The sequence below is a fragment of the Ambystoma mexicanum genome, chromosome 3p (genome assembly GCF_040938575.1).
Source record: "Ambystoma mexicanum isolate Mex_15411 chromosome 3p, UKY_AmexF1_1, whole genome shotgun sequence".
Lineage (NCBI taxonomy): Eukaryota > Metazoa > Chordata > Amphibia > Caudata > Ambystomatidae > Ambystoma > Ambystoma mexicanum.
Genome location: NC_090925.1, coordinates 161,479,404 through 161,506,731, shown reverse-complemented (window position 1 = coordinate 161,506,731; position 27,328 = coordinate 161,479,404). Strand labels below are relative to the sequence as shown.

The following is a 27,328-nucleotide window of genomic DNA, read 5'->3' as shown; positions in this document are numbered from 1 at the left end:
CTTCTTTCCCTCCAGAGGTCTCGTCCTTTCCTGTTGAGATTGGGACGAGCTCCACCGGAAGCCACCCTGCCTACTGGTAGACAGCAAGGCAGAGGGGGCCCTCCGGGAGTCCGCCCCCAAAACCAGGGAAAAGCGTGGCTGAAAAACCCTGGTGTGCTTGGATGTATAGCACTACTGATGTCGAGGCTGAAGGCGTTCCGTTGGAGTTGATAAGAGGACTTCAATTCCCAGAAGACACTGCAGGAATCGGGGTAGCGTGCGTATCCTGAGCGCTGTTGGAATGATTCTGTATCCGAGGAAATGAGGAAGAGGTCTGCAGGAGACAGCAGAGGGAATGGCGCATACAATAGAAAAGGTAAGCCCCACCGGGAAGGGAAATGCAACAGAGCGGAAGAAACAGAGGAGAGGAGGAAGCACTCAAAGGGATCGCGGGCTGAGAGTAGAGAGGAAAATCACTGAGGACTGACAAGAGGAAGCAAGCAGGAATACACTGTGAGGGGTGGTCTAAGAGGAGGACGAGCGTACGAACCAGGCCGGAAAAGCAAGGTTGCAACGCAATGAGCACCGCGTGAGACGCCCATTTATGTGCGTCATGACGGCACAGCAGTGCGTGGGAGACTAGACCGCTGGTGGAGGTACGGAATCAGCCCTTCCATCGGCTCCATAGCTTCCAAGGAGTCATGACACCAATATGCACTTCTTGTTGTGGATGTCTAGTTTCTGGTATGTGACACAAAGACTGAGACAGCCCTGCCCGAAACTGGTATGAATGCAGCGCGTAGTGCTGAATGGCTGGGTACTTGTCCCAATACACATTCCTTGTTGTGGGTGTCTGAGAGGGAGGAAAATGGCCTGAATCCACTGTGCGCCTGATTGGCTGCCTGACTGCCTGAATGCCCTTCTGAGTGATTGGTTGCCTGAGTGTGACCCAGCAGAATAAATGTGAGCCAGAACAGTATATCTGGGGGCCTCTCACTGCTAGAATTCGTTCAGAAGCTGAAGTTGATACTTGATGGTTAACCTTGAAGCCCAGCTGCAAGAGAAGAATTGCTGTTGCTCTACTTTTTTTGATCTAAGAGTTGTCGTGTCTCCAAGAACTGACTAAGAGAGGACCTGGTAAGTAGACCTCTCCCCGAGCTATGAGGGAACATCATGCAGACCGCTAACCTTCGCCGAAGTGCCCTGGAAGCCTGCCTACGAAAGACTGTCAACCGGAGACGGGGATCGCCGAACAGAGAACGAAGAGAAGCACCTGACAGCTGTCGACAGTTTTTGACCTAGGGTTCGCAGGTTTGCTATAACCGCTGGAGGCCCGTTGAAGCTATGTTGCCCCAAAGCGCGAACCGCTTGACACCGAACCCCCGACGACTGGGGCTGCAACGCTCCCATTGAGTAAGATACTTTGAATCCAAGGAATCTCTCACCTGCAACATCGACCGCTTTGTCCCGTCAGAGAAAGTTGAGGCCACCAACGTGCCGAGGAGATCCGCCGGTGGGTTTCCTGCCACCTGAAGAACGCAGAGACACTGATGACACGATGCCCTTGCTGGGCCAAAGTTCTTCATAGACTCTTTGCAGCAACAATCTATTGTCGCCGACTTGCACCACATGCCTCTTCTTCGCAGGACGTCCATGACCGATCGTCGATGAGCACCGCTAGGAAACAAGCTGCTGCCTCATCGCTTTTGTTTACCCTTTTCTTCGTGGGATCTCGATGATCCGTGGCTCCTGCCTTAAAGGGAGCCACTTAATAAGGATCCAATAATGACCCGACGTCAAACTCTGCTATTCCAGGTACATTGGGGTGGTAGAACTATTTAGAAGAAAATAAGACTCATATTGAACAATATATGGACTGGGCTTGTATTATATCTTTATTTACAGGTTGCCCAGGTGGGGGGATATCTACACAGAGCTGTGTCCAGTGGTAGGGGCCAGTATTCTGTCTATTGTTCTAACCAACTGCGTTTCCTCCTATGTCTATTGTTGGTTCTGTTTATTAATGGATCTGTGTGACATTTGACCAAAGTACAGTTGTGCACTTTAATGAAAGCTGATAGTGATTGTGGTATCACGTAGAACTCTGTATTTATTTGCCATTTTAGATTAACTGAGCACAAAGTGAGTTATTGTGATTGTGTATATAACCTTGAACCTTAATTATATAAAGAACTGTGTTTTCACTAATACAGTGTGTGGACATTCCTTTGTGGGTGCTTGGGGACTACACTGTACTTAAGAACCATCCTGCATCACCTCCTGAGAGGTAGGCCTTGATTGCTCACCCACGTTTCACCAAATAGAGAATCTTGGCTAAGGTCCTCTGTGCCTCTCCTCTTCCATATAGAGAGCAGGAGTAGAGATACCCCCTCCAGTCTTTACAACCACCGTATGGGCTATATGGCAAGAGGTGTGGTAGTGGTCGCGTTTCATGGCTACATGGCAAGCTTTCGATTACCTGCACTCGGTGGCTGGCGGCAAGCAGTGCTGTAACGCTTCATTGCAGAAGCAGCTGTAAATACAACAGAAAAACATCAAGACAGAGCAAAAAATATGAATAGGACAATTGCAGTACTTTGGAATTACAGTGGGTCCCCAAAGAATTCCCCAAGCACCCTCATCCTCTACAATGTGCAAGCATACCCTAAGAACATTAATTTTCATTCTCACCTCACGTATGCTGAGTCACATTACAACATTTTGTCCAAGAACCTGATCAACGACAAATACCATGAAAAAGCATAGTGCTCATGGCAAAACAAAAAATAAGCATTGGCAAAACCAATAGTTTTAGCATGCAGCGTTTTTGGTTGCATTTTATATTCATAGGTTAGAATGCAGTAAATATGTAGGTCTTGTTTACCAAGTCATTCCAAACATGTCTGCAAGTTAGTGTATGCAGACACACAACATTAGTAATAGACATAGTAGAAAGACTTTTCTCCACTGCAGTATACGGAAATGTTTTTACTATGTGTACTATTAATGTTATGAGTAAGCAAATAGTAAGATTGGTGATTCTAGAGGTAATGTGGAAGGCACTAGGCAGGGGTGTGCAGGGTAGGCATGGGTGAGTGTGGGAAGCTAGGAGTGAGATTACGGGAGGTGTGGGGTAGGCAGTAGTGAGCTAAAATGTGTGGGTGCAGGTACGCAGGGATGATGTAGGGAGGGAGGGCAATGGTAGGTCTGGTAAGGTGACATAAATTGGGCAATGGTGAAATTGGGAGTGTGATCAGTGGGGTTTGAGTGGGGTGGGATGAGTTGGGGTGGGTGGCATTAGATTGTGTTGATGGGGTTGAATAGTGTTTAGGTGCAGATGGTGGGTGTGGGAGTTAGAGCTGAGGAAGTGTGGTTGAGTGGGAAATGGTGAGTGGGAGCATAGAGAGATTAGGAAGGGGTGGGTGGGGACAGTGAAGGGAGACCTTGGGTGGGGGGTGTAGAATGGGAGAGAGGTAGGGAGAGTTGGCACAGAAGTAGAGTGTGGTGGAATAGTGAGCGGATGGGGTAGAATGGGGTGGAGTGGGGTGCAGTGGAGAAGATTAGATAATAGTAAAGTGAGATGAGGTGGGAGTAGAGTGGGATGGGTTAGAGTGTGAGGGTTCGAGTGGGGTGTTGTAGATTATTGGCACGGATGTAGTAGGGTGATGTGAGGATGGTGTTGTGGGGTAGATGGGTGACTGGGTTAGACTGGGGTGGAATGGACTGGGGTGAGGCCACGGATATGTGTGGTGTGCATAGAGAAGGCGGATGAATGCTGGGTCATGGGTAGAGTGGGGTGAGCTAGACCATGGGGTTGGGGTTGAGGTAGAATTGGGTGGGGGTAGGGATAGAGTATGGGGTAGGACTAGAGTGGATGGGATAGAGTGAAGTGGGTAGGATGGGGTGAGGTAGCAAAGAGGGTGGTGTAGAATTGAGTTGGGTAGAGTATCTGGGGCAAGTAGTAGAGTAGGAGTATAGTGGGGTAGGGTATGTGGGGTAGTGGAAGTTAAGATGTGGGGTAGGCTACTGGGTAGAGAGGTGGGGTAGAGAAGCAGTGCCAATAAGTGGGCTGGGTAGTGAGGTGGAGTAGAGTGCTGGAGAAGAGTGGTGAGGTAGAGATGTGGATGGGATGGTTTGGCAGAGTAGCAGGGTGGGATAGAGATATGGGGCAAGTAGTTGGGTGGGGGTAGAGTACTGAGGTAAAGGAGTGGGTAGAATGGGTGATAGTGTGGAATGAAGTGGGGTACTAGGGGAAGAATGGGGTGGGGTAGTGTGGGTGGTTTTAGAGTGGAGTGGGAATGAGTGTAGAGTTGGGTGGAGTAGAGTGGGTGGTGCTGGGTATTGAGGGGGTAAGGTGAGTAGAGTAGATGGGCTTAGGAAGAGGTAGAAAGAGTGGTGTTATAGTGGAGTAGAAGTAGAGTCGAGTTGTTGAGGTTACATTGAATAGAGAAGCGTGGGTGGGGCAGAACGGGGTGAGGTGGAGATAGAATGGTGTGTGGTGAGATAAATAGCAGGTGGGCTAAACTAGTGAGAGTGAGTAGAGTGGAGAAGAGTTGTGGAGTAAGGTAGCATAGTGGGGTGAGTGGCGGGTTAGGGTGGTTGGGGTAGAGTGGGTGGGAGCAGAGTGGTTGTGGTCAAGGAGAGAGTTTTATTGGGTAGAGGGGTGGGATTGTGGGGTCAGAGGAGTGGGATAGTGTAGCAGGGCTCAGAAGAGTAGTGGGGAAGAGTAGTGGGGAAGAGTGGGTGGGGTGAGGTGTGGTAGAGTAGGCGGCATAGTGGGTTTGGTAGAGGGGGTAGTTGGTTGGCTTGGATGTAGAGTAATGAGGTGGGGTAGCATAATGATTTATGGAAGAGCATTACGGTAGAGCGTGTGGGGTAGAGAGGGGTGAGAGGTGGTAGAGTGGGTGAGATACAATGGGATTTAGTGGGACGAAGTGTGGGTAGAATAGGTAGATGGGTTCTATTCTATACAATTTTTGTTAACCGCCAACTCACCCGTAGGCCTTAGAGCGTTGACAGACAGTAGACACATAGAACATAGAACTAACAGTGGAAAATCATAGGATATTTGTGTAGAGAGTGCCAGGATAGAGTACGGGCATAGAGTGGGGTACAGTAGTGGGGTTACAGTGGGTAGGGTGAGATTGGATAGAGGGGTGTGGGTGGGTTGAGGGTATAATGGATGGGAGAATGTTTTGTATTGTTAGATGAGGTAGTTTGGTGTGGTAGAGTAGTAGGGTGGGATTAGAATAGTGAGGTGGGGTACAGCAGCAGGTGGGGAAGGGATGTGGCATAGAGTGTGGGGTATGATAGAGTAGTGGGGTTTGTGGGTGTGAGAAAGAGGAAATATGTGGTGTAAAGTGGGTGGGGTAAGGTGAGATAGAGTTGGGTGAGGTGTAGGTAGAGTGGTGTAAGGTGGAAGTAGGGTGAGGTGGGGCAGGGATGCTGGAATAGAGTGGCAGGGTGGAGGTAGAATAGTGTGGTTGGGAACAGAAGTGTGGTCAGTTCGAGTGGGTAGTAGTTGAGACAGTTAACATTATAGTGGGGTATGGGTAGAATGGTGAGGGTGAGGGTACAAAGGGGTGGGTTGGGGTAGAGTTGAGTAAGTTGGGTAGTGTGAGGAAAAGTAGTGTGGGGCAATTGTAGAGGGTAAGGAGGGTATATTTCAGTGCACAGAAGGGTAGAATGAGGTAGTGGCAAGGATAGAGGTTGTGGTGGAGTGGGGTAGCATAGAGGTTACAGTGGGTGGTGGGGGAGGTGGAGGGAAGGTAGAGTGAGAGTATGTTGCGGTAGAGTGCAGGAGGGTAGAGTTGGGTGACATTGGGTAGTGTGCATGTAATGGAATAGGTGATAGTGCAGTGGGTCAGTTTAGTGGTGTGGGGAACTTGGCTGGAAGAGTGACATGCTGTTGGGTTGTGGGGGTTGAATGGTGGGGTAGTGTAGTTGAATGTTATAGAGTGATGGGAGTGGAGTATGCTGGGAGTAAGGATAGAGTGGGATGGAGGTAGAATGGGGTAACAGCAACAAAGTGTGGGGTTGAATTGTATAGATGGAGTGGGCTGGGGTAGAGTGGGATGAATAAGTGAGGGGGAGAGTGGGTGAGGTAGTGGGTGTCGGGGATGATTGAGATAGGGGTACAGTGGGTGAGGTGGTCTAGAATATGCAGAGATAAAGTTGGTAGGGCAGAGTAGTGGGGGTTGGTAGGTTTATTGAGTGAAGTGTGACATGGGTAGGGCAGTGGGGAAGAGTGGTGGAGTGAGGTACAGCAAGTGGATGAAGAGTGGGTGGGATAGGTTGGGGTAGAGTGGGGTGAGATGAAGTAGAGTGCAGTGCGTTTGTGGGTACAGTCGTGGGATGGGTGCAGGGAGGTGAAAGGGCAGAGCGGGTGAGTGCAGAGTGGTGTGTGGGTAGAATTGGTTGAGGTTCTGTAGGTGTATGCAATGATGGCTAGATGGATGTGGTTGGACACACGTGCATGACCTGTAGACATTATTTGAACCCTGCAAAGGGGTTGCAGCAGTGCAGGCATTCAAAAGAACAAGCCAACCCTAAGACACAAGAATCAGGGTCTAGTACTGGAGTGTTCTGTGGATAACCTACAGGAGCTAAGACCCTTCCCCTCTCTCTGCATGATCTGAGGGGACCTTCTCGAGGCTCCGGCGCCTTCACAGTCCCATTGTGTACCTTGCCTCAGTAAAGAAGAAAGGAGTACATGCACACAGCCTTGTACACCATCCTTCTGTATTGTGTTAAGCTTCAAGTATTTTGCCTGATCTATAGTGTCTTGAGGTTAAAGTCACCAATGACTAATGGGCAAGAATGCCAGGTTAGCGCTAGCATTTTAGTCTTTTTATTACAAATCGGTTTTATTGTGTATTCCTTGTTCCACTTAGAGTCAGTCTGAGCTCCTTTACCCGGGTTGCCATTTGTTAACAACCCACTACTACTACCTGAGGTCACCTCTTCTGGTTTCACCAATTACAAGTCAAAGATATTGCCTTGTTTCTTTTATAATGAAGTTCATCAGTTTGTACTATGGTTTTCGTGACCAACCCAAGACTCTCTCCTTAATTTCCACCAGTAAGGAGGCCCACATCACTTCACAGGTACTGGAAGTCAAGGGATGCATTGAGGCTCCCAGTCCATGCACAACGCAAACCGTGAGAGATGTGACCAAGAAGAGGGGGGGATGAGCTGATGTCTTGATTTCTTAGCTGAAGTCTTCCTCGTCACAGTCCTCCTATTTTCCTTCCTGTCCAGAGGATTAGGCAAATATGGCTGTGGTATATGGACACAGACATTTCTGAGAGGTGTCCAATCCTTTGAACCCTCCTGCTAGCAGGTGAGGGGGGTTAATTGCAGGTTTAGGCTTTAGGGGTGGTGCTTATCTCAAGGAGGTGCATATGTCATTGCATAAGGAATGTAATGAGGAAGAATAGTTTTAGGATAAAACTCCCAGGTAGGCTGGAGGGCAACTAAGAGTTTGCGAACCCAGAACTCATGGAGGGCTGATCTCCTTCCCTTTCCCAGAAAGAACGTAGGTCCAGACAGATAGCAAGTTCAAATTGTGGGTTATTACAGCCAAAACCCACAGGGATCAATATACGGAGGAAAAATCCAGGCAAATTTCAGAGAATTCTGGTTTGCAGGCCAGTTTTGTAACACAGCTGCATCACACTGACATCACACCCTGGGCCTCTCTCCAGAAACTCATCACATCCTTTGATTGGGCGTTGTGTGGTAGTCCACCTATGGAGGTCCCTATTTCTGCTAGGTTATTACTTCTCCCATCTCAGATGGCTGGCCTGGCTTGTTCCCAATTATCTAGTTTTCTATAGTGTTGCATTGTGAAGGTCTTGTCATTGGTTAGTGCCCATGGCTACCCACCCCTAGGGCCCTGAACTGTGATCGAGCGCTTTGAAACACTTGCCTGTGTATAGGCCCTATATAAATAAACAATACCATACTGTACCATATCATACCATTGGCTAGAGCTGGTGCCCCAGGGCTGAGATCCAAGATGTTCTCAGCTCAATGTGTACCTTTTAAAGTTAAAAAGAACAACTATGTGTTTGCATTGTAATGTGTGCGCACCATCAATGCCTATGCGAGTGCGTGTTCTCACAATGCAGCATTTGGCTTTGTCTGTACCAACTTTGTTGCAAGCTATTGTCTGGCTCGTGAGACTGTCCTTCTTTCCCAGCTGCTAGTTTTGGCTATCAGCTCTGCTGGACCATGTGTTTGAAGACCGTGTTTCTGAGCTCTGCAGCTCTGAATTAGTCTGCATTTATGAAGAATTATTAGTATTTTCTGTGCTGGTGTTACTGCAGTTCAGGGAATGGAATGTAATTTGCAACAAGGTGGCCTTGGCAGCAGGCGTATCTCACTGTTACTCCCTTATTCGCGCAGAATTTAGCTACTCTCAGCCTTTACTGAGACAGCTGTGTCCTGCTGTAAGTTTCCTAAAACCAGAGCATGGCTTTTATATTGCGCTTTTCTATAGTATCCAAAGATGAGTCAGTTATGGCACTGTCAGGTCTTTCAAGTGCTCCTGCAGTTCCACTGGGTTATTTGCATGTAAGCATCTGCAAGCTTTACACAGGATCTCTTGCTTCTTGTGGTTTCTGCACTACTGCAGTCAAGCTAATGACAAAATAATAAAGCAATGGCAGTATGTACATGTATCTGTCCTCTAACTCACAGAACTGACACGTGTTCTTCGTGTATTTGGGTGCGTGATCATGTCCCGATGTGAAGATGGCACATGTGCTTCATGTCAATTGCTGCTATCTCATGATGTCTCTAATGACATTGAGCATGTCTCCTTGGTGCTTTAGTCGAGGATGTAAATTGGCATGTCCTTAATAGCAACCAGGGGTTCTTCATTTACTCCGGGGAAGGTTGGTACTGCTCCTGTGTTATTGGGTTGACGGAGGGGGTATCTTTCGACATACTTGTCACTCACTGAGGCACTGGTGCAGAATGGTGAGTGCGATCACGGTTCTTATGGTTCTTCGTCTCGGTCGTGTATCTGGTGGAGGGGAAGAGACGGGGAGATTTTGCCCATCCCTCTTCAGTAGGACTCATTGTAATGAAGGATACCAGTTAGTAATCATGGAATTCACTTATTGATATTCCATGCATCTACTGTGCTGTAATCTGAGTCTGCCATTCCAACTTCTGCGGAATACCGACTGCGTCTTCAGCTTCACTACCGAAAGGTGAGCTGCGTGCTCATCTAAACCCCTTACTTGAGCCTGTATTAATTGTTGCATATGCTGAATAAGCAGATGTTTCAGGAGCCATTTAAGCATGCCCATGTTTCTTTGGGGTTTAATAATAAACCTCCATCCTAAAAGCAACAAGGGCAGGCTTTCGGAGCAATGTCGGAGGTGTCAGGACACCAGAAGCCAAGACAATTGAAACACTGCAATCACTTTAGCTTTGGTGCCAGGCAGCATGCAAAAATGATCTCTCAGGTGGCTCTTCAGGAGAAGATGACATTGTTTTACTTCACTTTGTGGTCTTCTAACCCATCAATAGACATTTTGTTTAATGACAACCTCTCAAAATCTCTTAAACACTGATCAAATTCCCAACAGTACATTGGCAGCTTCCACTTTTTGTAAATCATGTAATGACTGTACTGGGCTTTTAAGTGGGATGGGTCAAGCAAGGGCTCAGCCCCACAGGGTCTGAAATATGCTCTCGATCTGTGGAGCTTCCCAAGCTAATTTCCCAGAGAGCTAGCTAAATGTAAAGGAAAAGATGACAAGCGACAATACTGACCTTAAGCAGTGGGTGTCACTATTTATTTATTTATTGTGCATTTGTTAGGCGCTTATACAACTAGTAAATCGTGTTTCAAAGCCCCCATAGGGCAACAGGGAGGGAACATCGGATTGAAAACAATGTATACATTGGAGGATACAGACGGACCTACTTGGCCTTGTGAGCATTCAGAGCATGCAAGTGCAGAGAAAGAAGAGGGAGGAGGGCATGGAGGTTAAGTGCTGGAATGCCTGTGTTTGTGGGTGAGCAGCAGATGTAAGTGCTCAGTGTAATAAGTGCTAGGGAGCGTTGAGCTGCAATGAGTAGTTAAGTGCAGGCCTACAGTGGCATAGTCCAGTGGGTGCCAAGGCAAGTGCTGTGTGTAGGCAGAGGCTGAGGCGATTGAGTGTGGGAGGCCAGGGCCCAGAAGGACACATAAGGGCCCTGGTCAGCAATCACAGTGACTGTGAGATTAGCAGAGGAGAGAAGAAGGGAAGGAGAAGGTGAAAAGGAAAGTCTTGAGGAGGTTCCGAAATTTGAGGAGGTCTGGCACAAGACGAAGAGGAAGGTTGTTCCATAAGAGGGAGTCAGCTAAGGAAAGAGATCGCCCCTCAGGCCTCCGTTTAGCAAAACGCTTTACACACAGAGAGTTGGTACCAGAGGAACGTAGAGGTCTAGGGGAGAGTGTTTAGTGAGAGCAAGTTGCAGATAGCGTGGTCCCTGGCCCCATACAGCCTTGTGGATGATGCAGAGGATCTGAATTTAATCTGCGCAGCAACGAACAGCCAGTGAAGAGAGATGCAGCACCTGGGTTTAAGGTCAAGGATAAGCCTTGTTGCCCTATTCTAGATTAGCTGGAGGAGTCGTAGAGGGAAGAGGGTAGATTCTAGAGAAGGCTTTTGCAGTAGTCAAGCATAGAGAGAACCAGAGTTCGGGTAACACTGAGCTTCTGGGGGAAAGTGAGAAAAGGGAGAATTCCTTTGAAAAGGAAAAGTTAAAAGTGGGACTTCTTGGCAATGTCCTGACTGTGAGGGAGAAAGGAGAGAGAGGAGTCAAAGATGACTACAAGGTTTCAGGCTTCAGATGAAGAAGGGTGGGAGCCCATAGAGGATGGTCAAAGTAAAGGGAAGAAGGAGGGAGCAGGGGTCCCAATAGGAAGGATCTCAGCCTTGCTGGCATTGAGTGCACCAGAACTGGATGGAAAAGATCACCTTTTATTTAGAATCACATCATCCATTTCTTTCAATTCAACTTTGATTATTTGTTCTGTGGTACTCCAAGTCTTGCTATTACAACAATTGAATAAAAATTGTTAATAACTAAGAATTAGGGATTTCTTACAAAAGAACTGAGAGACCAGTACCTGCATTCGCCTATTTTCATTTGATTTGATTTTAATATATACTTTATTTACTCCATTTGTGGCTGGCTATTAATTAGATTCAATATAACACACCTTTGTGAATAGATTTTGCTCTCTTTCGTACCATGTAAAAAAAACAGGAACTTCAACATGTCTGTTAGGCCGCTCCTTTATTTTATAAGCCACAAGTCTTGCAAGGTTTCCTTAGATGCTTGTGGCTCTTAGGCCGTCACGGACACGTCTTAGTCCCTGCACACTTCTATTGTGTTGTGCCTTATTTGGGCCCCACCTCGATTTGGCATCCCACATAAAGCCCTGAGCTGCACCCTGCATACCCCCAGAAACCCCAGAATCTCCATAGTCCCATCCCTAAATGCACATATGCCAGCATGTCCCGTTCCATTCGGGAGATGCTAGTTCAGTCCCGGTTTTAACTTTGTATTGTGCAAACTCTATATCTGGGTTTATAACAGGGACATCCAGGCCTACAAAGTTCAAAGCAGGACTGGACTACCATCTCCCGAATGAAACAGGACATTTTGATATGTTTGCAAAAGGTTAAGTGCAGTGAGGTGAGCACTGCCCACTTCCACCCACCACTAGAACATGTCAAGCCAAATAATCCACACGATTTTGCAGATAATGAAGAAAGTTTATTTGTAGTGAAAGCGAGGACGACTAACAGCGCTAGGCTAATCATTTAGCTTTCTTGCGATTACTCAAACACAATGCCCGAATGGCCAATCAAGACTGGTCTAAGCGAGTGTTCCATGTGCCAGCAGGAATGGGGAGACAAAGAGTACAGATGAAGGAGGGGGATGGGGGCGTGGGCTCTCATTTTTCGCACAGCTCCGACCCTGCTTCTTCCCGCTCCAGTTGCTCAGCTTGTAGTCTTGTATGAAGTCAGGCTGGATAAAAACAAACCAAAAAAAAACGTAGGCTGAAGACAAGGCATAGAAAACATCTAACAATTCACATTTCTAGCAATGTCCAAGGGGGAGAAGAGGTGACCAAATCGCAAGTTAATCATGTGGCCTTGGAAATAGCCAGCAGTGTGATATTGTGCAGGCTCCCCTCTTTATAACTGGGCATTTGTCCATACTTATACCAACATACCTGCTCATTCCATTCACTACCCTTGCCCCCCCTTCTGGAAAAAGGTATAGAATGATGCATTTTTCTTGTTGGCATAAAAGGCAGCAGATGTTATCTTCACAACATTACTAATAACTACATGCTTCAAATCACTGCCAACCAAACTTTGTGAAAATAGTTCTGAAGGTGCGTCGACCATCCGACTGTTAAGTGTCCAAACCTTGCTTCCCCCTTTCCCGAACAAGTCCACTCTAGGCCAAAGCTCCCTCAACCATTCTTGTCCGAACCCCACCTGTCCTTGCAGGTTTTCCTGTGCTGGAGGAGTGCCGTTTTGCCGGGGAAAGCCGAGTCCACATCGTTACCTCCAGCGCCCTTGTTGCTTAGGCCTCAAAGGGGCGCTGATCGGGAGAAGAGCAAAAACCCTTTCTGTTTTCCCGTGGCTCGTTGGTAGTCTGTATAGTGCCACTGGTCACAAAAAACACTGCCTCGCCATTCTGCGACTGCAACGGCAACACCTTGTACTTCCACCGTCAATACGTAGGGTGGATGGGAGGAAAAACTGCGTTCTCCTTCTTCTTGTCCGGTGTCCTCTGGCTGCGAAATTAACACTGCCAGTCCGCCGGCTGCTAACAATCCCCCTGGCACGCCCACCTCCTTTGTTCCTTTTTTGCAGGTATTGCCGCCCTTTTGGCGGGCTTCCCGCCGCTCCTGCCCTTTCCTAGGCTCATTTCACTGCTTCCCGGGCTTTTTCCCCCTAACTCCTCTCCTTTAGCCAGGGGGGAGGAGAGAGGACGCTGACCCATTATCTGGGCACCTCCTGAAGTTGCACTGCGTCGTCACCTCCAATTCTATCTGCCATCAATGGGACTGATGACTGTAACCTGACCGCAAAGCATATGCAGTGGTCAGTGTTTGGCATGCACCCGATAATGAAATGTAGTGGGACCCTACAGCGTGCCCCCCTGAAGTGGCATTACTATGCCCTATAGAGCTTTCTAAAATCATTGACTTGTAGAGACATGTTTAAGTACAGACCCTTATGGTATATGGGTGCGAGTGTAGCATCATATGGGTCCGCCATGCAGACAGACTCCTGTGGTCAAATATGGTGGAAGGATTCCAGGGTGCTGAAGGTTGCCTGAGATTTAGTCCAGACTGGGTGGGGGTTACCCGGCTGCTGGGAGGTGGTGTCAGCAGGGGGGGGGTTTATCCAATTTGAGATGCATGAAGGAGAAAGGAGATAAGGCGAATGACGCATAGGGGCTGGAGTACCCCCGCGAGGGTAATAGGGCAGTGGAGGTGGATAAGGTGCAGTGCCATCAACAAATATTAAGCTGCCTTTTAGGGAAACGAGGAAATCATTGGGGGTGGTGGCCATGAAAGAAAAGATTGGGGGTGGGGAGTTTATGGATATTTTGAAACTACTTCACAAGGAGGTGAGTTGCAATGGCAGGAGGTTGGAAAGAGGAGGAAAGGGAACAAGCCTTATGGCTGAGGGTGCACGATGATAGATCATTGGACGCCCGCTTTTAAAGTTCCTGGAGCAGAGCACCGCTTTGTTTAAAAACATGGACGTGATAAGAATTGCATCAGTTCATTTTGGGGGCTTTGCACGGTTGAGATACGATGAGTAGTTCAGGTCAAGTGTAGGGAATGACCAGTCTGTGGAATGGGGCGAGCTGGAGTCCAGATGATGGCAGTCAATAGCTGGCACGCATATGGTGTGCACATACATTTCTTCAAGGATGGCCCCCCCCAGAAATGCATAGGATGTCCTTTCTATCTCTAGAATCAATGCAGACTAGCAAAAGGAAAGACCATACAAGCAGTTTACCCAAGAGTTTGAATAGACTGCATTGATTCTGGAGATGGGAAATTCCATTTGAAGCACAATGGGTCGGGGGAGAGGGGTCTCCCATCTGAATAATGATCATCACCCACCCCGTCATAGGAGTACAATGCAGAGTGCCTCGAGATTGACCAGCTTCCTGGTGTGAGCCATGCCTCTTTTCTGATCTTTCTACAGTACCCGGTACCACCACTACTCATAACCCCTAGATGATAAACACTACACCGCTTGGGACTAGGGCACAGTTCGTGTAGTAAAATGTGTCTGACCGTCGTTGTGTTGATGGTTAAGCCCCTTGATTGCCCCTGGCACATCTACCCCGCTACCCTAGCTATCATTGCCTATACTGGCAATAGCCTTGGGCAGTCTGTGCAGCCGGTCGCCCAGTGTCCAATGCCGATGAACGCCCAGCATGCACCAGTTGTCACATGCCTAGTAAGTGTCCTCTAAAGTGTATTGTAGAGCGAGACCCCGCCACCACTCTCCCACCCCATGTTAGGCCCTGGAGACATCACCTTTCCACCAGCTCCCCATCGGCCAATCAGAGCCGGCTCTGCCGGTCCTACAGGCACTTTACATTTCTTATGAATACTTAATGTTCTTAGTTATGGTCAGGGCATTTGGCATTTAAATGGAAGCACTCTATCCCACACCCCAGCCTACTTCACCCCCCTCTACCTCAACCCCTGCCTAACATCACCCCACCCACCTTCACCCCTCTAACCCACCAGACAACCCTATCCCACCCCCTCTATTCTACCACACTTCTCTACCACACCCCACTATTTTCCCCCAGTACCCCAGCTGCCTATTCAGCACTCTACCCCACTACTCTCTCCACTGTGCCACTCTATCCCCACCCTATCTCCCCCACTTTACACCACTATACCCCAACTACACTCCACCACACAACTCATGGTACCACAAGAGTCTTAGCAACTCCACTCTTAGCCAACTCTAGTCCTACCTGCACAAACTCTCCAACCTGCATCATCTCCACCCAACTCACTCTTCTCCAACCCGCCTCTACAGGAAGTCCCGCCCTTCTGCTACCTTTGTACTGGAACCCAGAGGTCATGCCAAGTCTGATACCGGTAACTGTGACTATTCCGAGGAATGTCTTTGAAACGAGGTATACTTTAAGAAGGCGCTATGTGATTTACCCTTGAAGAGATGATGATCTGAGGGAAGCAATCCCCAAGGAAATATGAAAATAAGATGGAGACTGGTGATGTCAAAAGAAATAAGTGTGACGCACTAAGAAGAATAATCGAAGAAGAAGATGTATAGACTGTAGGGAAACTGATGTTGAAATAAAGAATCGAGTAAGTTTTCATATGCAGAATGAAGACTGCATGTGTGAAGAACACTGCAGAAAAACAAATCATTTTACAATTGTACAGATGCTGGAACTCAAGTAGACGAAGTAATCATAAGGCTTGCTATACGTAGTGAATAGACTGCAGACTATGCCACCATTGCATATGGAGTTCTGGACATTCGAGGTCACAATTTTAGTAAGCTCGACTCTACGGAGAAAGAAGGATTGGTGGCTGTGCGTGTGTCACAGCAAAGAATAGGCTAGAATTTGAAGCAAGACCAAATAGGCTGTCTGGCCTGGTGTCAAGGCTGGAAGCAGCCAAGAATTGGTTATCAGTTCGTGAAGAACAGTGAACGTGAGAAGCAGAGGGATGTCTTGTTAAGTTGCAAAGAAGGAACACCATGGATGCCAAGTTTCTTCATTTAAGACAATTAAATGCTAGAATATGGGCCGATTCACGGTCTCCAGTCAAGAGTATGGTGCACCAGACTGAAGATAGCGAATGCTCACACTTGCTTATATTCTCAGGAGCGAGAAGCAATTGCAAGGCCGAGTTCAAAGACAATTTCATGGCAGAAAGCATGAGTGATGGGAGATATGAGACTAATTGGGTGGGGAGATATAGTCAAGTGTACCCACTGGCACCTGGGGTACCAGCTTATGTGCTGCTAGAGAATCGAATGTTCCAGAAGGGTACAAGCGTGCCAACCAATTGTAGAAGGCCGTATAATGAAGGGCCTTATAGTTTGAAAGCCAATGATATGTTGTGTATCTTATAACTGCTGAAGATGACTTGCACTAGGGGTGGGCATAAGTTGTTCACCTGACAGTAGAAACCCAATCACAATCTGTAGCTATATAGAAAGTATACTTAGATGTTCCCCTTGAACCAACCACAATCTCCTGTAGGTTTTCTTAGTTTGCCATATAGTATGATGTCACGTATGACAAGGTTTTGCTATAAAAGTGTTGTTTTTTATGAAATGCTGTGAGACGTCCATTGATGTCCGTTTTAACTGCCTGTTTTAGATTATTGATAATAAAACAGTCTGAGGAAGACTTTTTGCAAACTTCCTGTGTCAATTTTATTATTTGGTGTCAGAGCTATTCTGCATCCCATCCATCGTATGATGTGTTAACTAATTTAAAGACCATACGGTCTCACGTGGTAGCTTATTGGATAGTTTCTGTAAGATCCGTCAACCTGTAAAACTCGAGAGCTTCGGATAATTGGACATCCTTTGTCATCTAGCCAGAAGATCTCACGGTTTCCTGTGGAGACTGCAGATATAGAATTCTTGCAAGAAAATCGAAACGGTGGGACAGGTCCCTCTTTGAAAAAATGTCTCCTATTTTCCAGAGGTGCTTTGCAGATGGAAGGCAAAGTGGTCAATTGGAGAAAGGTCTGATACAGAAGGCCTCGAACAGAACAAGCGAATGGTGAGTAGACTAAGGGGAATGGCAAATTGAGAGGACGAGATTGTGGTAGTTCAGAAAGTAACGGAAATACTTAAAGTAACAAGAGAGAAATGGAAGATTATTTTGTGTCTAAGAAGGAAGGATATGCCTGAGAGTCCTAAAACCAAGAGATTTCGAAGAAATCGATATACACTTCAGTCTAAGTAAAAATAGGAGACGTATTGGACAGGTCTATATAAGATAGCAATTTAAATCCTGTGATCAGGGTATTATTAGGGTCAAGGAAAAACTGAAGGGTGATCACTATAGTTAAATTTGAAGAGTCGACTAGTTTATCTGTTTGTTTTCATGTCTGTGATGAGTTAAGGTGTCAAAAAGCGACACAGAAAAGATGGGTAAAAATTGAAGCAGTGTTAAGACGTTATATTGTCTATTTTTGAATAATCGCTGGTACCATCCCAAAGATCGATTGAGATTATTGTAAAAACAGAGATTTTGTGTGGCGATTGTTGGGGTGTGCTCATATTTTTGGTTTAAAAAAAAAAAAAATAATTTGACAATGTCTGTTAAGGGTTGACAGTCAATTGAGACTTGTCACAATGGGAGATATTACGCCTTTAATGCATTTATGTAAGGCATTGCCAAAACATATGCCCACGCTTAAAGAGTATAGTGCGGAATGGGTAAAAAGCACCGCAGATAAGATGTTCATGCCATGGCCACAAGGGGGATCGCTGTCAAAAGCAGTATTGCAACACATGACCACATACTTGCATGCTGGGAAATTAGAAAAAAGGATAGCTATTTTAGAGCTTTGGAAGATGTACCAGGAAGAAAAGGAGGATCCGCCACCTGAGGAGTGGATGTTGGATTAGGGTAAGGAGGGAGGTGCTGAACCTTCTGCTTCCCTTACCTCACCTGAAGTAAAAAAGCATTGAGAAAGAAGATGAAGGGTTGTATCCCTTAAGGACTTTGAAAGCAGCGATGGGAGATAGTAATCCAATTTATGAACCGCCCAGAAGAGAAGGAAAGAAGGAGGCGAGATCTTTAAGAGCACACAAGACAGAAGAAAAAGGTGAGCGGCCGAATATGGCGGCAGAAATAGAAAGAGAAGGTAAGAGATGGAAGGGAGAAAAGGATAAAGTTTATGAGTTAACGCTCGTACAAAATGAGTGGAAGTGAGAACAGATATTACACAAGCTCGATGGGAAAAGCATTGAGGAAGTAAGGCAGAAAGAAGATAAAGATGAACAGGATAGAAAAGACAGGGAACGGGAAAAGAGATTGAAAGAAGATGAGTATAAAAGAAAGAGCCGACACAGACGAGAACAGATATATAAGGAGGAGCAACAAAAGAAAGAAGAAAGGACAGATGAGCAAAGAAAGTATGATAACAGACAGAGGGCAATGGAAGAACGGGATCGGCAAGACAGAAAGAGAGAGGAAGAAGCACAGAAATTGAGGGACAAAAGAATACAAAGGTGAAAGGCAGAGTAGGAAAGGAATGCAAAAATAAGAAAGGAAGAGATAAGACAACAAGAAGAGGAAAGAGTTAGATGGGAAGCAAAGAAGCAAAGAGAATTAGATGAAGAAATAGAACAAAAAAGAAAACAGCGGGAGCATGAGATTAATCTCATTCAACAGGAATAAATGGAACCAAGTCCAGTAATACAATGGGGTAGCATAGAGGAGTTCCTCCCGTTACAGGAAGCAATGTCGGGGGCATCTAGGGTGACACTAGATGAACATTTTGATATAGGAAGTATCGGAAGTAGGATTAATAAGGCCTATCAAGAGTTAAAGAAAAGAAACAGATCAGAAAACCGAGGAAAGGGAGATCAATCTATAATCTCCCAATCATGAGGCGAGGAGGAAAACCCATTCAGTCTCGACCATAGAGCCTTGTCTTTGAGCAGAGTGACCTTAGACAAGGGTGAAGGGGACGGGAGTCACCCTAGTTGGGGATTAGATATGTCAGATGAAGAGAGAGAATCCTTCCGTGGAGAAGAGGGGGAAGGTGCTTGTGCCCTCGAGGGAAGCTCGCAAGCAGACTAAGATGGTCTGATTTAGAACAACCTAAGGATGGGACGCCAGACCCTATAGCATATTCGGAGCATCCCAAAGGATGATTGCATAGTGAGAAGAGAAAGTCGCCACCATTTGTGAGCAGGTTAAAATCACTTCCAGGGAGAAGGCGGTCAGGGACTGTTGTCCCCACTATGGATAGGTAAACGATGGGAGCTGATTGAGGTTTAGGGTTTATGCAGTTTCCTTTATTTTAAAAAGGGGGAGCGAGACTACAGTATATTCTGTGGCCGCAGATGGATAAGGACAACTTGAGATGCAAACTCCCGAGCTTAATGGCGGATTCAGGAAAATGGATTTATGAACTAGAAAAAATGACAGGAGGAAATACTCTGGCAATAGGGGATATTAAGAGTCTCCTAGCAGACATTCTAGGGAGGAGAGCTGATGATATTTGGAAGAGAGCAGGCGATTCAAGTGTGACAGCGCAGAACACAGCACATGATGGAGCGCTGTTTAATAATTGCAGAGCCGATGTTTGGAGGGCACTCAGAGTACAATATCCTGATATATCAGATATGGGTGCAATTATGACACGTAAAATTAAAGAAGATGAGGATCTGCTTGCTTACATTCAAGACATTCAAGAGCACTGGACTCTTGAAATGCACGAGCATTGGGGAAATACAGTGGCAGTATTTTATCATATGTTATGTCAAGTGTGCCTGACCAAGTACAGAGCCGACTCAAGAAATTAGTGGGTATGGAAGCAAACCATGAGCAGAAATACATTTGACTATAGTGCATCACTGTCGACTGTTGCAGGAGAAAAACAAGAAGAAAGAGAATAGAAAACTTGAGGAAGCCAAGTTAGTGCAAAGAAAATTGTCAAAATACACTGTCAAAGGAGCAGTATTGACAAGTGGAGAAGAACTGGGAATACAGCAACTAGTGGGTACATCGCAGGCGGACAATCAGCGCCCGATGGACCAAGGAGGGAATGTGTTTGTACCACGAGGTAGAGGCATGGGTTACGGAGGCAGGAGTGGATTCCAAAATGATTAAGCTGGGTTTCAGAATGCACAGAATGAGAATCAGAATGTGCAGGGAGGATTTAACCAAGGACAATTAGTTAGACGGACTTCCCTATATGTTGGACTTGTGTTAAAATAGGGCAGATAGCACGCCCATGCAGGAGTCAAACGTATGTGCAGAATGGGCAATTCTCAAGAGGGGGGACAGTTTATCCCCCATCGTATAGCTCACAGGCTAAGGAATAGTATGTTCAAGGTCAGACAGTGTATTGGGCATAAGCGCTTCAAATGTGACAGGCACACCAGCCAAAGCAGTCCCCATTGAATCCACCACAAGGGCAGTCGCAGCACGCCCCCATGCAAATACAGCAGAATGTAAACACAGGACAGTTGTTGAAACCTATAACAGGAGGTGTCACTGTGGTGGGAGGAAATTCTTTCACGGGTACATTGGTATGCATGTATGCACAATAGGACAGCTCACAGAGTTACTTGATGTGTTTGGTACAATCTGTGACACCAGACCCACAAGAGGAACCAAGGATAGATGTGATGATAGGAGGCAAATCTTTTTCATTTCTAGTTGACACTGGAGCCACTCATTCATGTATACGAGAGGGAAAATATCCAATGATGGGAATTGCCATGAATGCTCAAGGGTTTTCTGCAGCTACAACTTGAGTTCCTTTTACTGATGAATTACCAGTATCTATAATAGAATTTGACATGTATGTTCCATTATTGTGTTCTTGACAGACGCTAGTTAACATTTTGGGAAGAGACTTAATTACAAAACTTAACATGATGATTTCTTTCACTGACAAAGGTATAGTGTGTTCTACTCCTGGTATACATTATCCAAATGTAGGCAAATTTATAGTGGCATTTACAGGCAAAATGGCTCTGCGAGGTGTCCTATTGGAACCAGAGGATTTTCTTTATGGGGTGAGCATTCTGTTGACATGGCTACCTGGCTTAGTAGGAGAAAAAAAAGAGAATACCTGATGAGTTTTTGTTCAGTCCACAGATACTAATGGATGAAGAGGGGGGACAGACCATCCCCCTAGAATTAGATGCAGCCATAGTACGAGGGGAGATGGCAATGCTCGAAGGAACAGATGATGGGGGTAGGCCATGGAGAACAGTAATTTCCATTGGAAAAGGGTGCAGATTGACTGTCATGCTTACCTGAAAACTCTGCAGGAGTGATGGATTCTCTCAACCTCTGCTCTGCTCTTCCCTTGCCTGAATCCTACTTTATCTCCCTCTCCTGGGGTTCTTCCTGTAAGGTAAGGTAAAGGAGGGATTAAGAATGGTGCCAGACCCTGGTAAAACCCCCTTCCCAACTCCCTAAGTTTAAGCACTGTGTTTAGGGGCTCACCTCTTAGTTTGGTAAGGTGTGCTCTCCGTCCTGGCTCTGCAGGGGCGCTATGGTGCGGGGCCGAATGGCTGTTGTGCAGTAGTGATGCTGTTCTCACTAGTCGTGGTTATGCTGCCGGAAAGAAGACGACGCCGCCTCCTTAGTTTGAAAAGTTCAGGAGATCCCAAAAATGTCCAGGGGCAGTTACTTCACTGGACCCTTATGCGGTGGATCTGAGAGTTCTATTGTTCAAGTGTCCTTGGTTACCCAGTTACTTCACTAGGTGCTGGTAAGAGAAAGCGTGGAGTTGTCCTTTTGGAGTTTGCACCCAGAATTGTCTTTAGTGTCTAATCTGCCTTTCCCCTTTTTTTTCTCCTAGCTGGTTTGTCAAGAAAATATCTCTTCGGAAAGGAATCCAACGAGCGGGGGTGACCTGAAGGTCCGCGAGATGAAGATGAAGCTGAAGAGACTATCGACACCGCCGAAAAACAGGTGAGTTGAAAAACGAAGTTCACTAATGCTTTCTGTTGTTCTCTTTTGCAGATGCAGAGCTCGTAGAAGCGGAGATGCTGTCCTGCCGGGAATCCGACCTGCAGAAAGCCGTGGGAGAAGCTCCGGAGACTGGAACCAGGTAAGCGCGTGCTCACTGCTACAGAAATCACACGAAGCAAGTCTTGTTCTTTGGGGGTGGCTTTTATAGAGGGCCTCGCCCAAAGACTAGAGCGTTGCATAAATTCCGGATTGGCACAAAAGGGATCCATGTTAATGGAACAGGAAGTCTTGTGTTATCCTATGGGCGTAGGAGGTTCCTATGGGAGACATGGATATTAACCCTGACCTAGCCCTCCATGCTCTTACCCACAATGCTCCTGACCGATTTCTCTTCCAGTTATCATGAACTGGGTATGAAATCGACTGGATAGTGCCACCTAACCTAGTACCCATGACAGTCCTCCCCCTCAAGGCCCCTCCCAAGGATGTGTTTCCCGGACCAGGCTTAGTGGGATTGTTCTTATGGAACTTGAGTAATAATTGGGGGGCATGAATGTTCTCGCTTGGCTCCCATGACCTGTCTTGAGGACCATATCCCTTCCAGTCCACATTTGACCTCATATTCCGGTTCCTCCCCTTGTAATACTAGGGAGTTTGGGGGTACTTTGTTCTAGTCCCAGGCTGCACAGGTTTCAACAAGGAAACATGAAACACGGGATGTATGCGCATTTGTGGAGGTAGAGTTAATCTCATGGCGACAGGAGTTACTACACTTTCTATTGTGAACGGGCCTAAGAATTTGGGTTGATATTTCCTGGCCCCCTTCAACGCTATATACTTTGTTGCTAGCCATACTGGATCCCCGGCTTGGTAGTTAGGGGCCTTTTGTCAGTCGCGGTCAGAATACCTTTTCTGTGTGATCTTAGCTGCCTCAAGGTGTTCTATTGCATCTTTGTTTGCCTGTGAAATCCTCTCATGTAAAGTATCGATGGCTAGCATTTCGATGGCTTCTGGTGGGTCATATGCTGAGGTTCTAGGGTTGCGGCCATACAGAGTGTAAAACGGTGTCATGCATGCGGAGGCGTTTATCGAATTATTATATGCATATTCGTCCATCCACAGGATCTCTTCCCAGGAGCGTTCTGTCTTGTGTAGTAGACAATGGAGATACTGCTCTAAGGTCTGGTTTGTACGCTCTGTTTGGACGTCTGTTTGTGGGTGGTGACTGGTAGACAACCGGATTTCAATTCCGGCCAGAGAAAAGCAATGCTTCCAGAACCGAGACACAAATTGGCTTCCTCTGTCGGAGATCAATATGGATGGAAACCCATGCAACTTCACAATGTTATAGAGAAATTCCATAGCCAAGACCTGAGCTGACGGAATCCCTTCATCTTGGTGAATAAATCTACTACCACAGGGATGGTGTTGAACCTGGAACTGGGAGGCAAGTCCGTGATAAAGTCCATTGAGACTGTATGCCAAGGTGTAGGTGGCGTAGCCAGTGTTTGCAGTAAGCCGGCGGGTCTTTGCCTTGAGGCCTTGTTTTGGGCACATGTTCCACATGAGTTGACAAAGTTGTGGATATCTTGGCACCAATTTGGCCAGCAGTAGGATCTCTCAATCTTCTCAGTGGTCTTACTCACTCCAGGGTGGCCTTCCATTGGTGAATCGTGATAATTTACAAGTATTTCTTTCTGCAGGGTACGTGTTGGGAGGTACAGACGGTCTCGATAGTACGGTAGACCATTCTTGACGGAAAAGTTGACCCCCTTTTCTTCCCATGTTTGTAATTCCTTTACGGGCAGGCTGTTTTTTAGCTTCTGCTTGACTTCTTCCCATGAAGAATCATTTTCACACAGACCGAGGAACTGGGATGATGTCCACCGGATCAGGAATTCTGTAAGCTTGTTCTCCTTTGCCTATGTGCGATAAAGCATCTGCCTTCCCGTTTTTAACTCCAGGCCGGTAGGTAATCACAAAATCATAATCTGATAGGAACAGAGCCCAACAAAGCTGTCTAGATGATTGTGCTTTAGCTGAACGTAGGTACTGGAAATTCCGATGATCAGTTATTATGGTAATGGTATGTTTGGTTCCGAGTAAATAATGTCTCCATTCCTTGAGAGCCTCTTTTATCGCAAGCAGTTCTTTATCTGTAACCGCATAATTTAGTTCTGCTGGTGAGAATTTTTTCAACCAGAAAGCCACGGGATGAAGCTGACCAGTGTCTGGATTCCGTTGGGACAAGATCGCTCCCATGGCCACGCTTGAAGCATCAGTCTCAACGATGTAAGGGAGATCTCGTTGCGGGTGTTGTAATACTGGGGCGGATGTGAATCTGCTCTTCAGAGCACAAAAGGCTTCCTCAGCTGCGGGGGTCCATTCAAATTTCCGATGCTTGCGTAAAAGGGTGGTAATAGGATGCACCAAATGTGAAAAACCAGGTATAAAGTGTCTGTAGAAATTCGCAAAACCCAGGAAGCTCTGCACTCCCTTTAGAGACGAAGGTGATGGCCAAGTGAGAATCGCCTCTACTTTCCTGTTGTCCATACGGATGCCTTGTGGTGAAAAGACGAATCCTAAAAACTCAACTTCAGTGACATGGAAGGAGCACTTTTCAAGCTTGGCATAGAGGTGGCTGTTGCACAGCTTGTGAAGAACTGCCCGTACATGAGATACGTGCTCTTGTACAGTAGCCGAATAGATGAGGATATCGTCTATGTACACTACGGCACATACGTCTAGCAGTTCTCGTAGGACATCATTCATGAAGTGTTGGAATGCCGCCAGCGCGTTGCATAACCCGAACAGCATTACTTGGTACTCGTAGAGGCCGTACCTGGTGCGGAACGCGGTCTTCCATTCGTCACCCTCTTTAACACGCACCAGGTGATAGGCTTGAAGATCCAATTTTGTGAACACCTGCGCGTGGCGCACTTGGTCGAGTAACACGGGTATTCGAGATAACGGGTACCAATTTTTCACTGTGACCTGGTTTAACGCGCGATAGTATATGCACATCCTTAGATCCCCCTCCTTCTTAGGGACGAAGAAGAGGGGAGACGCCGCAGGGGATTTGGAAGGGCGGATAAAACTATTTGCAAGGTATTGATTCAAGTAAGCCTTTAGATGGGCGTTTTCCCCTTCCGTCAAGGCATATATGTGGCTACACGGAACCTTTGCCCCTGGTACCAGGTTTATCTGACAGTCATAAGGACGGTGCGGGGGCAGAACGTTGACTTGTTCCTTGGCGAATACATCTCGAAATTCCTGGTATTCAGGAGGTAAAACTCCCAACATCCCCAACCCTGGGAGAGTTTTCTGAGATGCTGTTATTGGTTGTTCCGGCGTCCAACCTGACTCGTAACAGTGTCTGCAATCCCTGGGGAAGGTTAATGATCTACTACGCCAATCTATGAGTGGGTTATGTTTCTCGAGCCAAGGTATGCCAAGGATCATCTGGAACTGTGGAGCCGAAATCAGAACGAATGAAATTTCCTCCTTGTGCCCGTCTTGACAGAGCATAATGACCTTGGCGGTACAACGGGTAACTGGTCCTGATAGTAGCTGAGTTCCGTCGACAGCGGTTACATTGTCCACGGTCTCCTTCGAACAAATTGGTAAACCGATTTTGTCAGCCGTCTCTAAGTCCAGATAATTCCCTATGGCTCCACTAGCCACAAAGGCTTCAAGTGCGTGTAATCTGGAGGGTTGGCGCTGGTCCACGATGGTAACTGGGATGGTAAAATGAGAGGTCAGGGGAGTCTTTTTTGCGTTCGACAAACCGACCTCTAAGTTTGCTGGGCATTGGAGTTTTCCGCCTCGGTTGTCTCCTTTACCCCATCCATGGCGCCTACAGTCTTTCGGGGCGGTTTGGCCGGGCAGTTGGGAAGGAAATGGCCAGATTGACCACAGTATAAACATAATTGTTCTTGCCGCCTTCTATCACGTTCCGCCTTAGAGAGGGGACCTCGGACTCCCCCTAGTTGCATGGTTTCAGGATGTGTTTCTGTGGACTGGCGAACTGACGTCTCCTTGGGCCACATGTAAAATGTCCTGCTCTCCGTGCGTGAGCGGTCGGCCCTCCATGTTTGCAAACAGTGATCAAGTTGAAGTGCTAGGTCTATGTATTCGGCGCACCCATCAGGTGGATTAACTACTTGTGCCAGGACATCTTGGTCATCCCTGTTGACTAACGGCACAGACCAATCCGCAACATGTCCCCCCAAATATGACAACACAAAGGCTACTTTAGACTGGTCTGAGGGAAACAACCCTGGTTTACACAGAAAATGTAGACGGCACTGATTCATAAAAGTGCTGAATTTTTTGGGCTGCCCTGAGAATCTCTCCGGGGGGGCCAGAGGTATGTTGCCAGGGAGGACTACTTGTACTGGAGCTGCTATGGGTTGGGGTGGTACAGTTGGTGGGGCCGTGGCTCCTCCTGGTAATGGGGACATACCCGCTTGAGTCTGAAGTAATTGGCAAGTTATCTCATCTGTCTTATCCCTGTTCACTGCCAATTCACGCCTTAAGGCGTTTGTCTCAGAACGAGCTGCGTGTACCTCAGCACTCAGCTCCCCCAATAACTGTGACAGTTGGTCTACATCTGAGGTCTCCATCGCTCAGGCGGAGGTGTTTTAAGGTTGGCTTTGTGTTCTGTCACGCTCACCTGAAAACTCTGCAGGAGCGATGGATTCCCTCGACCTCTGCTCTGCTATTCCATTGCCAGAATCCTACTTTATCTCCCTCTCCTGGGGTTCTTCCTGTAAGGTAAGGTAAAGGACGGGTTAAGAACGGTGTCAGACCCTGGTAAAACCCCCTTCCCAACTTCCTAAGTTTAAGCACTGTGTTTAGGGGCTCACCTCATAGTTTGTTAAGGTGTGCTCTCTGTCCTGGCTCTGCAGGGGCACTAAGGTGCAGGGCCGAATGGCTGTTGTGCAGTAGTGATGCTGTTCTCACTAGTCGTGGTTATGCTGCCGGAAAGAAGACAACGCCGCCTCCTTAGTTTGAAAAGTTCAGGAGATCCCAAAAATGTCCAGGAGCAGTTACTTCACTGGACCCTTATGCGGTGGATCTGAGAGTTCTATTGTTCAAGTGTCCTTGGTTACCCAGTTACTTCACTAGGCGCTGGTAAGAGAAAGCATGGAGTTGTCCTTTTGGAGTTTGCACCCAAATTGTCTTTAGTGTCTAATCCGCCTTTCCCTTGTTTTTTCTCCTAGCTGGTTTGTCAAGAAAATACCTCTTCGGAAAGGAATCCAACGAGCGGGGGTGACCCGAAGGTCCACGAGATGAAGATGAAGCTGAAGAGACGATCGGCACCGCCGAAAAACAGGTGAGTTGAAAAACGAAGTTCGCTAATGCTTTCTGTTCTCTTTTGCAGATGCGGAGCTCGTAGAAGCAGAGATGCTGTCCTGCCGGGAATCGGACCTGCAGAAAGCCGTGGGAGAAGCTCCGGAGAGTGGAACCAGGTAAGCGCGTGCTCACTGCTACAGAAATCACACGAAGCAAGTCTTGTTCTTTGGGCATGGCTTTTATAGCGGGCCTCCCCCAAGGACTAGAGGGTTGCATAAATTCCAGATTGGCACAAAAGGGATCCATGTTAATGGAACAGGAA

The 27,328-nt window shown here is 47.0% G+C and overlaps 1 protein-coding gene across 3 annotated transcripts in view; it reads right to left on the bottom strand.

Annotated features, from left to right (window-relative positions):
- The window catches only part of LOC138580193 (alpha-2-macroglobulin-like), a 149,395-nt gene that overhangs the window by 13,243 nt on the left and 108,824 nt on the right, over positions 1–27,328 (bottom strand). For 2 of the 3 annotated variants that reach the window (XM_069650530.1, XM_069650532.1), the window contains one exon: positions 2,459–2,512. In XM_069650530.1, the coding sequence (XP_069506631.1) occupies positions 2,459–2,512 (54 nt within the window). Of the gene's footprint in view, positions 1–2,458; positions 2,513–11,744; positions 12,022–27,328 lie in introns of those variants that run through there. The other variant, XM_069650531.1, reaches the window with a different exon arrangement.